This window comes from Musca autumnalis, unplaced genomic scaffold (genome assembly GCF_047663935.1).
Source record: "Musca autumnalis isolate F117 unplaced genomic scaffold, ASM4766393v1 scaffold_611, whole genome shotgun sequence".
Lineage (NCBI taxonomy): Eukaryota > Metazoa > Arthropoda > Insecta > Diptera > Muscidae > Musca > Musca autumnalis.
The window spans coordinates 21,910-36,884 of record NW_027412213.1 but is presented as its reverse complement, the minus strand read 5'-3'; the positions used below and the strand labels follow the sequence as shown (position 1 = coordinate 36,884).

The following is a 14,975-nucleotide window of genomic DNA, read 5'->3' as shown; positions in this document are numbered from 1 at the left end:
GCATTAGTTAAAAACCGCCTTCTCGTTAACATAAAACCAGTAGTACACTATTCAGTAGAATTTTTAAAATCCAGGACCTTAACTCAAATTTTACTGTTTTAGCTCTACTTTTTCACCCAATGTCAATGGTAATACATGTAGAAACATTTCACAGATTTTAAAGGCGGATTTTCATAACAAATTTCATTTGTCGGTTCACTTCAATATTTAGTATTATTTAATACTTTTAGAATATTTATTGTACGACCACTTCTAACAGTGACCCTGACAAATAAATAATAAATCACAATTCCACGTCTATTCCTTAGACCAATACCAAATTTATTGCACTATAGAACTTTTCGCACACTAATTATATAATAATTATATAACTCCAACACCAAATTTAGTACCATTTTCTACTTTTCGTATTTCTAACACGACCTGAATAATTCATCTCTCAGCGACCTCCATACCTTATTTCAGCATTTTTATGCATTTCGAAAACGTCTTATCTAACTACCAACACAGATCCTAATACAAATATATCCCCTCATGTAACACTAAAGCGGTACCAATTTCAGTACTTATAATAGGTATAAATTTCAAAAATTACACCCCAATATACAAAAATATATCCCAACCGCGATACTCATTTACAGCTCTATACGTTCTCCCAAAACCAGTTATAATAGTATTTAGTACTTTTGGTATACATAAGTAAAAAATTTCCAAATCCTCATCCTTATCTCCACTCTAAATGTCAACCGATAACCTTATACGTATTTCACAATATCAGCTCTACCTTTCAGCTTTACCTCTACACAAGAACAATTTGAACCAACTTCTGTGCCATTTAGTAATTTTCGTACACTTATGGTATGTATATCCACAACCACATCCATATCTGAAACCAACACCAACCCTAATACCAATAACTATGTATCTCAATCTTCCATTCCAACAGTAATCTTAATTCTATATTTCAGAATTATATCTCGTTGTGTGCACCACTTCCAAACCATTTAGTACTTTTGTAACACAATAAGTACGAATTTCCAAAACTACCTCAGTCCTATACTCCAACAGTAATCTTATTTCCAAATTTCAGAATTCCATCTCTACCCGTTCAATAAAATAGTACCAAATTTAGTACCTTTTAAGTACAAATATCTCAATCCCACACTCCAACAGTAATCTATATTCTAAATGTGAGGATTTCAACTCCATCCGTTCTACAAAACCAAAATCGTACCAAATTTAGAACCATTTAGTACTTTTGGTACACATAGGTACGAATTTCCAAAACCATCTTTATATCTCAATCCTAGACTTCGACAGTAATCTTAATTCCAAATTTCAGGTTTCCAGCTCTACCGCTTCACCTAAATCCAATTTGTACCAAATTTAGTACCATTTAGTACTTTTCGTACACATAAGTACGAATTTCCAAAGCTGTCTCCTTAACTCAATCCTACACTTCAACAGTAATCATTATTCTAAAATTTCGAGTTTTCAGCTCTATGGGTTCACCCAAATCCAAATTGTATCAAATTTAGTACCATTTAGTACTTTTCGTACACATAAGTACGAATTTCCATTACTCGAGTCTCCCATACTCCAACAACAATCGTATGCTAAATTTCAGGATTCTAGCCCTATCCGTTCACCCTAATCCAAATTTTACCAAATTTAGAACTATTTGGTTCTTTTCGTACACTTAAGTACGAATTTCCAAAACTACCTTAATCCTATACTCCAACAATAATCTTAATTCCAAATTTCAGTTTTCCAGCTCTATTCGTACACCCAAATCCAAATTGTACCAAATTTAGTACCATTTAGTACGATTCGTACACATAAGTACGATTTTCCAAAACCACCCTCATATCTCAATCCTACAATTCAACATAAATCTTAATTCCAAATTTCAAGTTTCCAGCTCTATCCGTTAGCACAAATCAAAATTGAACTATATTTAGTACCATTTAGTACTTTTCGTTCAAATGAGTACGAATTTCCCAAACCATATCCTTTATATATACCACTTCCCAACCTAGATTTTCATACCAAATTCCAAGATTCTAGCTATATTCGTTCAAAATGTACAATTGGCACTAAATTTGGTAACTTTTAGTACTTTTCGTACACTTAGAGATCGAATTTCCAAAAACCCTTTGGTAAACCTTTCTAAATATCCATCAGTGACCCTCATTTCAGAATTCTAGCTCTTCCCGTTTGCCTAACACAAAGGGTGCCATATTTAGTATCTTTTAGTACTTTTCGTACCCTTCCAGTTCGAATTTCCAAAAACCCAGCCTTATCGCACCCTTAAACACCAACAGCAACCCACACTGAAAATGTTAAGTTTCTAGCTTCAGCCGTTTTTTGTGGGCGATGATTTGACTGTCAATCACTCACTTATCACTAAGCTCTTTTATGTAATAAGATACCTACTTATCATACCCCACTCGCAACATCATTACCCCTTAACATAACACATCTTTATTGTATTTATAATTTTGGGAAATCACAAAAGCAAAAAAGTTACCACCAAAGTCAATACAAGTTTGCAGCTCTACGCCACAAAGCGCCAAAATAATTTTCATTTATTTTGTATAAATATGAAATTATCTTTATGCTAATATCTTTTTGTTTCAGTTTGCGTATGGATGGATTTTCAAAACAAAACAAAAATACTTCTGTACAATATGGTATCAAAAATATGTGTTTTCATTCTCTAATTATGCCATTCATATCTATTGGTGTATGAAATATCAAATTTGTGTGGATGATGATTGTAGCAAATTTATGTTGAAAATTGAGATAATGAAACAAATTTGAATACTGGCAGTATAAATACAAGTTTGAATACTGCTATGGAAAGAATGTCCAATAAAAGTATCCCAATGGTAGAATTTTCCGCGACTGTCTTCGGATATTTTCCGAAATAATTATTTTACTTTTAATATTTTGTTCTGTTAATAAATTTCTGCAGAGTTTATTATGGAAATCCATTCCTAGGATATTTCAGTCCACTATACAAAATCCTATATTCCATATTTAAAATGAGTATTGTAAGGTTTTTCACATACCAATGCTAGTTTTTTTTTCTCCTTCCAACTGTCTTAACATTCCACCTCAGAGAGAGTGTGGGTATTGTTTATCTTTGTGACAGATCTTCTTTCTTTTAAAATTTATTATTTATTTCTATGACTTTCTTGTACAACAACAAACATAAATCTCCTTTATATGTATGAGTGTGGTTGGTTTGCAATTAAAAAAAGTTGATAACATTCTTCGCCCAACATTTGCCATAACATGTAAGATGAGAAGAAGGCCGGCCACCCACACACACATGACATTAACACTCCAATGACATGAGTCGATATAGGAATTTTAAGTTACACATTTTATAAATCACTTTATTTACCTTAGGGTGGAACTGAATAGTATACTGTATAATATGTGTTGAGTTTAAGTTCGTAAAGGCTTACAGAAAGCCTCAGAGAGACTTACTGTAGATAATATACGAGCCTTTTATGGATAACATCTTGGTATTCAGAAGGCCCTAATAGAAGACCAGCAGACCTTACGGTATTCTTATAGGAAACCAATAGGTCTGCTTACAGAAGACAAGTAGATCGCCTTAAAAAAGACCCGTAGCTCAGTAGGTCTTCTAGCATGAGACTAGTTGGTTTATTAGGTCCTCTAAGAGTGTTCCTAAATAAACCGGTAAGATTTCAAATGGATGACCAGTATGTTTTTTATAGATGAAAAGTAGGACTTCTCTTGGACGTATACTGTTCGACAGGTAGGTCTTCTTATAGAAGACCACTAGATCCTCTTACAGAATACCAATAGGTTTTCTTATAGAAGGCTAAAGTGTTATCTTAGGGCTTCTTATAGAAGAATAGTAGGTCTACATAAAGATGATTAGTTGGTCTTATTATAAAAGACATTTGTTATTTTTATAAAAAAACTGTAGGTTTTCTTATAGAAGACAAGAAGGTCTTCTTATGGAAGAGGAAGCGAGTCTTCCTAAAAAAGACCGCTATGGTTTATAACAGATGACTCGTATGTTTTCTCGTAGAAGGGAAGTAGGTCTTTTTAGGAGACCAGTAGATCCTTATAAAGAAGAAAAGTAGATCTCATTATAGAAGTCTAGTAAGTCCTCTTTTATAAGACCAGTTGGTCTTCTTATATAAGACGACCAGATTATCTTGTAGAATAGCACCAGAACTTCAACTTTAGGACCACCAGGCCTACTTATAAAAGACTTCAAAAACTCTTATATCTTATCAGATCTTCTTATAGAATACCAACAGATATTCTTACAGAAAGCCACCAGATCTTGTTTAGAAGACAGTAAGGTCTGTTTTTAGAAGACAACAACGTCTTCTTGTAGAAGTCCACAAGATTTTCTTATTGCAGACCACAAAGTCTTCTTATAGAAAAATATAATAATATAATTCGCAAATTTTTGCGTTCCACAGAACCCTTATTTTTGATAAGTGATAAGTTGCTAATGATAAGTTTAGTTTGCTAAGATTTTAAAAAATGTTGATCTCTTTCAAAACAAGTAAAAAAGTATCCGTCGGCTTTACCAACAGAGATATACCCTCAGCCTGTGTAAATTGAAACACTTTTTTCCCGAACAACTTATGTATTTAGTGGGTTTCAAAATTTTGGGCGTATGAACCAACAAAAATGTTGATTAGGATTAAAGTTTAACAGTTTTGTGGGGGAGGTACCTGAAGGGGTGAACCGATATGGTTTATATTCGAACTTAAACTAAGTTTGGGCACAATATTACGAAGGCTAAATTTTAGACGGAATCGGCATATCCGTTCGAGAATTATGTTGCGCTCCAACCACTACACATGGTGTCATAGGGGTTTTTTTTAAACTTTCAGGCTATTTTCTCAAGAAGTATATGTAGCATACAAGGTCATAGATCAGAAGAAGATGGTGTTACAGCACTTTAAATAAGTGAAGCACGTCGAAAACCGGCCTTATCGCTCGTCATAAAGCGGTGAGTTCTACACTTTAGTGCCGTTTCTTCAGCTACATTTGGTATTACTTTAAAGTTACGTGCTCAAGTTGGTTGGAAAAGGGATAGAATATCATAAGAAGTCTTTCTTTGCGGTACGCTTCATTCGGCCAGGATGACTAGCTGTTTATGCATCCGACATGCCCACCCAACCTGATCACAATAAATTTATTCCTGAGAAATATGGCTATGAACTGTGATCCCAAATTCCACACTAACCTAACAACCTTACTTTGCGATGAAAACAAACAGTTAAAGTAGTTTACTCCATGATCAATGAGACAATTTTATTATCACTAAATTCAATTTGTAACATTATCATTCTTAAAATTCTAACGCTAAAACTTAATCGAAATAGTCAATGCTTAGATCGACCAGTATTACACTAGCTAACCTATGTGGCATGTACACTAAAAATAGTGAACCCTGAGAGATCCACATTGGGAAAAATGTAATATAATCAGGTTCAATATTCAATAAAAATTACATAAATGAAAAATGATAAAGATTTATATGTGAGAAAAAAAAATTATCGTAAGGTATGGTACCCACTTTAATATAGAACGTGTGCAGATAGATACTAATACAAAATGTCGATGGATATGTACAATCAAGATATTCTCAAATTCAGACTTTTACCATAATATTATAAAGAGATGATACCAAAAAAAAGAATTTCAAAGTTCTCACTTACTTATTTGTTTGGTTGCAGTTCCCTCGTCGAAAGGCCTTTCGTTGAGAATTGTTGCTGGTGTTGATAGTTGTGAGAGAGAGTGTGTTGTTTTATATCCATTAACAGCAGAGCTGAGCAAAATCGAGAGAGAGGCAAATTTAAGAGAGAATTTATATTTAATTTTTCTTGATGTTTCATTACTTATTTCAACATTTTTTAAACATTAATGTTGTCTAAAATCGTTCACAATGCAAATTATTAAAAAATATAAATAAAAAATTTCATAAACTTATAATTGTTTATGGTTCACAAAAAAACTTAGAGTACGTTTTCACAATTTACCTGTGTGCTAGCACACAGGCGTGCTCACCCCTAATTAACAGTGAGAATTTGAGTGTGCGTGTTCTGAGAAATGTTGCTAATGGGTACTTTACACGATATGTATTTTACATATGGGTTGTCACTTTTTATATACAAAATGTATACGCAAAGTGACAACCCATATGTAAAATACATATCGTGTAAAGTACCTGTTCAATGATTGAACCACATTATAATATACCATATTGTATTAATTCATGTACTACATTTTTATCGCTAAATAAGTCAAGTTTGCAGTGAAATGTCTCATATACAGCTGATCTGCAAACTTGACCTATTTATTGCACATTCCCTTTTCTCATTAGAATTATTAATTTCTTTTATTTCTTTTGCCTATTTATGACTTCTCACTGACGTTCACACACAACCGCCCTTATGCCTAACCATGGTTGTTGTTGTTGTTTTTTTGTTTACGACTTCTTCTACTGACCTTCATCAACAGGCAGTAGAGAAGAAGTAAGTCAGTCGCTCTTTGATTATTGAAACAAGTTGAGGCAAAGTTTTTTCTGAAAGCAGTGAAAAGTCATAAACACGGATAATAAAAAATCGACAAGAACTAAAAAAAGACCTTTGAATTCATAAACAAAAACTATTTCTATGTTAAAAATAAAATTACTGAAGAATTTAAAAGACAAATAAGTGAAATATATTTTGAATTGTTTAAATAAAACTCAAATAAAATAAACATTTATTGAAATTGAAAATTAAAAGACTTTAATTAACAAGCAAAGGCAAAGAAAAAACCTATAAAAGTAAAAGGTAATATGTTAAACCAAATAAACTAAACCAAATGCGGACAAATTAAAATTCAATCAAACTCAGTGCAAGAAAGTAAACATATGGTCCTGAATCGAGCCGTATTGTGTTTTTAAAGGAAAAAATTGACCTACAAAAATATAGTGACTTTAAACGTTAAAAACAACAATTGTGAAACAAAACTGATTCGAATAAAAAACACAAATGTACACGCTGTTCGCAAAATAAGAATATTTTATAAACATAAACTGTTTCCCAAAAAGAATTTTTTGGAGCTCAGACATTTTAACAAAGTTAAACAAAAATTGCCGTTACTTCTAACGGGATATATTTCGTCAAAACTTAACATCAACAAAAAGGAATTTCTCTTCTCATTTAAGACCTCAAAACAAAATTGAAAAAGTGCAGCGACCTCCAAATCCATCCACAAACGAGCACGAACATCAACAACAACACTAGACGAACAGAAGAACAGCAAAGAGTAAGTACCAACACTTCACACATACATGCATATTTGAAAAACAAAAAATAAATATCGAGAGGGAGAGAGACCTAAGAGTCTATAACACGAATTTTTTGTGTGTTTCTTGACTTAAGAGTTGCCGGACCTCGAAAAATTTTATCATTACCGGGGATCTTTTTTGTCACCGGAATTTGGAAATTCATGTAGTAATCAGCACTTCAGCTATATTTAATACACAAATCAACATTAATTTGACTTTGTAAACTGTTTATATGAAATTTGAAAAATTATACTTCAAATTGCTGTAGCATTACAAAACTTCCGACCTTTTGGAAAATTTAGCCAAACACACATACGCTTACCAGCACTTGTAAAAATTGTGTTGTTGTAAAAATTCTGTGCCTAGTATTCGAAATACTCCCCGCCTTTATACTATACCAATTTGGACATTTTCTGCGAATTTGGTCGATTTTTTACATAGCTTACCTTTCGAGAACATAACTTACGAGGTGGTTATTTTTCATACTCGCGATATATTCTCTGGACATTTACAAACAGCATTTTTGGACTCTGGGAGATCGGCATACATTGACAATTTTGTGTCGTTGCAAAGCTAGTCGTCACTCTGCTCGACCATTTAACTATTTTTTGTAGAGAGAAAAAGACTTCGAGAACTCTCATTTTCATTGTGATTGCTGTTGCTGGGAATTAAGGTATTTTTTGGAGACTTTTTGGTCTATTTCGGTTTTTTTCCTTTCGAACATCTGTGCAATTTTCCGGTTATTTCCCCAATTATGGACGTCACACAAAAGTTTACAAACACCTACAACGACCTAATCGATTTTAGTGAACTTCATGTCGGCAGCAAAGCCGAGGACAATGTTCACGCTTTGGAAGCCCTTCGAATCCATCTAGACCATATCTGGAAGCATGTAAACCGTTGTTATGAGGAGTGCCGGGACTATCAAGCAAAGGAGGGAGAAACACCCATTGACCTGAAGAAGTTACGCTCAACTTTTAGGACTGCCATCACAACCTATAAATCTACATTGGGTTCAATTAACGCAGAAATAGAAGTTCTGACCAACAAAAAAGCAGAACAGATGAAACAAACTGCCATAGATAACTCCACCCGTTACTCGATTAAACTTCCTCCATGTGACACGGACACCTTTTACGGCACCTACAAAACCTGGCCGACGTTCAGGGATTTTTTTTCAGCAATCTACTTAGACAATCCAAATATTAGCAAAGTCGAAAAGTTATACCATCTTAATCAGAAGACCGGGGGTGAAGCCAGGGACATAATAGCTCATATCCCTCTTACGCATGACGGCTTTGACCTCGCGTGGAAAAACCTCACCGATAGGTACGAAAATAAGCGCATGCAAGTAAACGAGCAGCTGAAGACCTTATTCAATCTACCCTCGGTAACTCTAGACTCAAGTTCCTCACTGAAGTCATTACAGCGGTCAATAACCGGTTGCCTTGAGACGTTAAAGACATTAAGTATCGACATAACCACATGGGATCCAATTCTCATCTATCTATGTTCTCAAAAGTTGCCCCGAAGATACCTCCAGGACTTTGAAAGTACATTAGATGACAGCTCAACCATTCCACAATGGATTGACTTTGATTATTTTCTTACACAAAAATTTAAGACCTTAGAATCGGTAGGAAATATTCAACCATCGAATTTCAAACCACTTCAATCCCATAAAGAAAATGCACGACCTTACAGAGAGAGAAATATTAATTCGTTTCAAACAAATGTCGCTCACTACTCAAAAGGGAAATTTACCTCGTCAGCCAAAACAGTAGACTTAAAATGTCAATATTGTACAGAAGAGCATCTACTGAGAAACTGCCCTAATTTTTTAGCGAAACAAGTCAACGATCGCATTCATATTGTTAAAAACACAAAGACTTGCTATAATTGCCTCTTAACTGACCACGGAGTTAGTGAGTGCAAAAGTAAATTTAATTGCAAACATTGCAGCCTCCGACATCATACACTATTGCATAAAGGTGGTGGAACTCAAACCCCTCCTGAGCAGCAATATGATGTACAACCTAGCACAAGTGCCCAAGCACTTGTCACAACAATACAGTCCACACCTAGTACGGAGTTCAACCACCTTACCTCACTTACTCTTCGCGATGAGAATATGCCTTATTCAAAATCGGAAGAGACCTTGCTCTTTACAGCTTTAGTCGAGGTGGAATCTAATGGTCTGAAATATGAAGCCCGCGCAATCATCGATTCCGGCTCCCAATCGACCTTCATTTCAGAAAAGTTGAAAAATCTCCTTCGACTTCCTACAAAACGCCATCTCGTTCACGTTTCAGGACTAAACCCGGCAGTGACGGAAACCTCAACACAAGCTTGCCTTTTCTCACTTCGCTCGCGGTTTACTCCTGATTTCACTTTAGACGTATGGGCCCCTGTTCTTAAGACACTGTCTTTCAACCTGCCACCTCAGAATATAGTCATCGACAATTATTCTGACTTAGAACATCCACTTGCTGACCCACTCTTCTACAAGAGCAGACCAATTGACATTCTCATTGGCCTCGACATTTGTCCCAACATTTTTGACTTTGCGGTTCCGATGCGCTCCCATGGCTCCTTATTGACACAAAAAACTGTCTTTGGGTGGATTGTGGGGGGACCAGTTGAGCGATCAACCCAGTCATCCAGACCAGTCTCACTACTTAACGCAGTTGCGTTAGATAATCTCCTCACACAATTCTGGGAGGTGGAGGATACGCCAAGTGAGACTTTGCGATCCAAAGAAGACATTTTTTGTGAAGACTTATACAAGTCTACAACTTCAAGAACCCCCTCTGGGAGGTATATAGTGGAGCTTCCTTTCAAGGAAAATAAGGAAATTGGACATTCAAGGCACATTGCAATGGCTCAGTTTCTTCGCATGGAAAAAATGCTCAGCAAAAAACCCGAAATCAAAGACTTATACGATAAAACCATCAAGGAATATTTGGACTTAGGCCACATGAGGAAGGTTTTAAAAGGGAACATTAACAATGGACCTAATTTTTACCTACCACACCATGCGGTGATAAAGCCAGATCGGGTGACCACCAAACTAAGAGTCGTATTCAATGCCTCATCTCCTTCAGATAATAAAAAGAGTCTGAACGACATTCTGTACCCAGGGCCTGTCCTTCAACAAGACCTCTTACTTCAAACCTTAAAGTGGAGGTTCTATAAATACGTATACAATGCCGACATCACTAAAATGTACCGGCAGATTTTAGTAAATCCTTCTCAGAGCAGATACCAACGAATCTTGTTCCGTGAATCAACAAATGGACCTATAGAAGACTTTGAACTCCTGACAGTTACCTTTGGAGTCAATTGCGCCCCATTCTTGGCAATTAGGACTTTGATTCAGTTGTCCGAGGACATTAAACATACTCACCCTTTAGCCTCGCAAATATTACGGAACAATATGTACGTAGATGACGTCTTAGCTGGTGGGCACACAATTGAAGAAGCTGTGGCGTCTAAAAATCAACTCAACAGCGCATTAGCTTCCGCTGGATTTGACCTCAGAAAGTGGAGTTCGAATAATCCCGCAATCATAAATGACTTGCCTCAAGAAAACCTTTTATCTGATGATTGTCTTCACCTGTCTGAAAACTTGGTTACAAAGACTTTAGGTATTAAATGGAATATCAGCAGTGACTCATTTTCAATTCCTCAGCCTGAAATACAATTTAAATCGACATTCACAAAAAGAGAAGTACTCTCAATAACTGCGCGATTCTTTGACCCTTGTGGGTGGCTAGCACCAATAATCATTATGGCCAAACTCACAATGCAACAAATATGGCTTGATAAAGTCGGGTGGGACGAAAAACTCAAGCCTTTGACTTCGGTCGCTTGGGAGAACTTCCTAAGGAGTTGTTCCGACATCCAAAATCAGAAAGTGTCAAGATGGATTCAGTTTACTCCAACTTGTAACATCACTTTTCATGGATTCTGCGACTCCTCCGAAAAGGCATATGCAGCGACTTTGTTTATCAGACTTGAAGACAACAATAATGTACACACACATCTCCTAGTTGCGAAAACTCGAGTCGCTCCTATAAAGAAGATCTCACTTCCTAGGTTGGAGTTGTGTGGAGCCGTTTTACTGGCAAAATTGACCTCCTCAATCATACCACATCTCAATCTGGGACAATACAGCATATTTTTTTGGACAGACTCAACTATTGTCCTAGCCTGGCTTAAGAAACCACCGTGCGCCTGGAACAACTTCGTTGGCAATCGGGTGTCGGACATCACGGACAAAGTGGGTACATCAAATTGGAGCCACGTAGATTCGGCAGATAACCCCGCAGATATCGCCACAAGAGGATGTTCTTCCAGCGACTTACAAGTCAACGAGTTATGGTGGCATGGACCTGCATGGCTTCGAGAACCAACCAATTGTTGGCCACAAACTCAACAAGTTGTTGATACCAGCTTGGAACAAAAGAAAATCAAGGCGTTTGTAACTAGTTCGACTACAGATCTCCAAAAAACAGATCCCCTAAATAATTTTTCGACTTTATCAAAAGCATATCGCTCATTTGCATACGTCGCTAGAACCATACGAATAATACGCAAACTTCGACGTGAAGCCTCCTCCAATGACCTCCTCTTCGAAGAAGTTCAAATTGGTAAATCTAAAGCAATCCTACTTACCCAATCTCACTATTTTCGAGAAGAGTACACCCTACTTTCTCGACAACAAAAACTGTCCAACAAAAGCCCATTGTTGACGTTAAATCCATTTATTGATGCCCAAGGAATAATGAGGTCAAACGGACGACTTAATAATTCCCCTATGTTAACCGCTAACGAACGACATCCTATCCTAATACCACATCATTCTCGACTTGCCCGTTTACTTGTCGAACACACCCACAAATACACACTTCATGGAGGAAATCAGCTCATGATCCGCATCCTGCGATCTGAATTTTGGATTTTTCGACTTAAACCCCTTGTGAAAATGGTCATACATCAATGTAAACCATGCATCCTGTATAGAAAACATACTCAAACCCAAATAATGTCGTCATTGCCTCCAGAGCGTACTCAGTTCACCCGGCCCTTTTTGAACACCGGAGTTGACTTCGCGGGACCTTTTAGTATACGAAACTTCACAGGACGTGCATGCCTTATCACCAAAGGCTATGCCTGCATATTTATATGCTTTTCGACAAAAGCGGTACATCTGGAAGTCACCAGCGACCTCACCACGCAAGCATTTCTAGCTGCCTTTACCAGGTTCATAGCAAGACGTGGGTGTCCAGCAAAAATGTTCTCCGACAATGGTACAAACTTTACTGGTGCAGTGGAGATGCTGAAGAAAGACCGACTAGAATTGTTCCGGCAAATTCAACATGACCTCACACACCAGTACTCGTATCAAAATCTGGATTGGACCTTCATTCCTCCAGGCGCTCCGCATATGGGGGGACTTTGGGAGGCCGGTGTAAAATCATTTAAAATGCACCTCAAGAAAATGGTCCCTAATATGACTTTTACCTTTGAGGAGTTCTCCACGATCTTGACGCGTATTGAGTCTTGTCTAAATTCTAGACCGCTTTCTCCTATTAGTGACGATCCAAACGACCTGTCTCCTCTCACGCCTGGACACTTCCTCATCGGCTCACCCTTGCTGACGCCAGCGGAACCGGACATGTCAGATGAAAACTTGTCAATAAGTAATCGTTGGAAACGCTTAAAGATTTTGTCTCAGATGTTATGTCAACGGTGGAAAACTGAGTACTTGAAGGAGTTACATCGCCGCTATAAGTGGAAAAGACAACAAGACAACGTGCGACTAAACGACTTAGTAATAATCACAGATGAACGGGTACCTCAAAATGAATGGAAGTTAGGCCGAATAGTTAATTTATGTCCAGGACCAGACCAAAACATTAGAGTTGTAGACCTCAGGACATCAAACGGAGTTGTACGACGCCCAATTACTAAACTAATTCCTCTACTCTCCGAATAATTGTCTGCCACTTCATTACATTAATTTTCCCCCACCTTCACAATTACTAATTTTCGTATTTTGCAGATATGGCACCTATTGACTTGAAAAAGGACATCAGACCAGCAGGATGGAAATATTCATGTGGCCTATGCCAAAAGGACCACCCTCTTAAAACGTGTGACGTCTTTCGCAGTCTTAACCATGATCAAAGGTTTGATGTCGTCTGCCAATTTTCCTATTGCGCTAATTGCTTGGCCCGATCTCACACACGAGCAAATTGTCCGACCAAGTTTAGCTGCCAAATATGCTACGAAAAGCACAACTCATTGATTCACTATGCAACGCTAATAAAAGATTTAGACAATGAACGACAAAGTCGGCCTCAGCAACGGCAACAACGACATTCGAGCTCCCAACGTTCTCCATCTTCCAAACGCAACAAACAGAAAGTATCACCTGCTCGTCATGTCTCTCCACAACGACCTCAACAACAACCATCCCCTGACCGTTCTTCATCATCCAAACGATCTCACGATAAACAATCATCCAAACGTTCTCCATCAACGAAAAGATCCCATCAGCAGTCAACAATGAGACGATCCGTGTCAGCACATCGCTCCCAACAACGGCCCATAGTAGCACGGTCTTCATCAGCTGTACGGCCACTAGCTTCACGAACTTCCCCACATGATATCCTGGATGATAGCAAATTTAAATTAACACCGAGACCAAGCGTTCCATTCGCTTGGTCAAAGGTTTTCATCCCAACGGCACAAATACGGATTTCTATACCCGGCTTTGAGAATATGTGGCATATCTGTCGGGCAAGCCTAAACTTTAATGCTACCGTATCCCGTGTTGCTGTCCGTCTTCAAACCGAACTGAACCTGGAAACGTTTGTTTATAATGAGGCTCGGTTCGCGAAATTCGTAATCGCTCATCGACTTCCACACACCCAGTGGAAACGAGAAATTCGTGCCATACTAACTAATGACCTTCCCAAGAAGCCTTACGCCTTTCCTATTCCCGATGATCCCACTACAGATTTCACCCCTGATACTCTCGCTGATCCAGATCCTCGGTGTAATGCAGCTATCGAAGTGGAATTAGCAGCAGACCTCTACAAAGCCCTCTACCGAAATGGATCGCTGGAGACCGATTTACCAAACGTCATAGCCCATCAAACTGCACTCGGGTACACTTTTATCGGTGGCATCGGAAACATCTGGTGAAGTCACACTGAGGGGGCAGAATGTTCAATGATTGAACCACATTATAATATACCATATTGTATTAATTCATGTACTACATTTTTATCGCTAAATAAGTCAAGTTTGCAGTGAAATGTCTCATATACAGCTGATCTGCAAACTTGACCTATTTATTGCACATTCCCTTTTCTCATTAGAATTATTAATTTCTTTTATTTCTTTTGCCTATTTATGACTTCTCACTGACGTTCACACACAACCGCCCTTATGCCTAACCATGGTTGTTGTTGTTGTTTTTTTGTTTACGACTTCTTCTACTGACCTTCATCAACAGGCAGTAGAGAAGAAGTAAGTCAGTCGCTCTTTGATTATTGAAACAAGTTGAGGCAAAGTTTTTTCTGAAAGCAGTGAAAAGTCATAAACACGGATAATAAAA

The 14,975-nt window shown here is 37.3% G+C and overlaps 1 protein-coding gene across 1 annotated transcript; it reads left to right on the top strand.

The window, feature by feature from the left end:
* Positions 1 to 6,372: 6,372 nt before the first annotated feature.
* LOC141388148 (uncharacterized) lies at positions 6,373 to 14,567 on the top strand. The gene is made up of 3 exons (XM_073958187.1): positions 6,373 to 6,845; positions 7,223 to 7,323; positions 13,413 to 14,567. The coding sequence occupies exon 3, from the start codon at positions 13,415 to 13,417 to the stop codon at positions 14,558 to 14,560; it is 1,146 nt and encodes a 381-aa protein (XP_073814288.1). The 5' UTR covers positions 6,373 to 6,845; positions 7,223 to 7,323; positions 13,413 to 13,414; the 3' UTR covers positions 14,561 to 14,567.
* Positions 14,568 to 14,975: the final 408 nt, after the last annotated feature.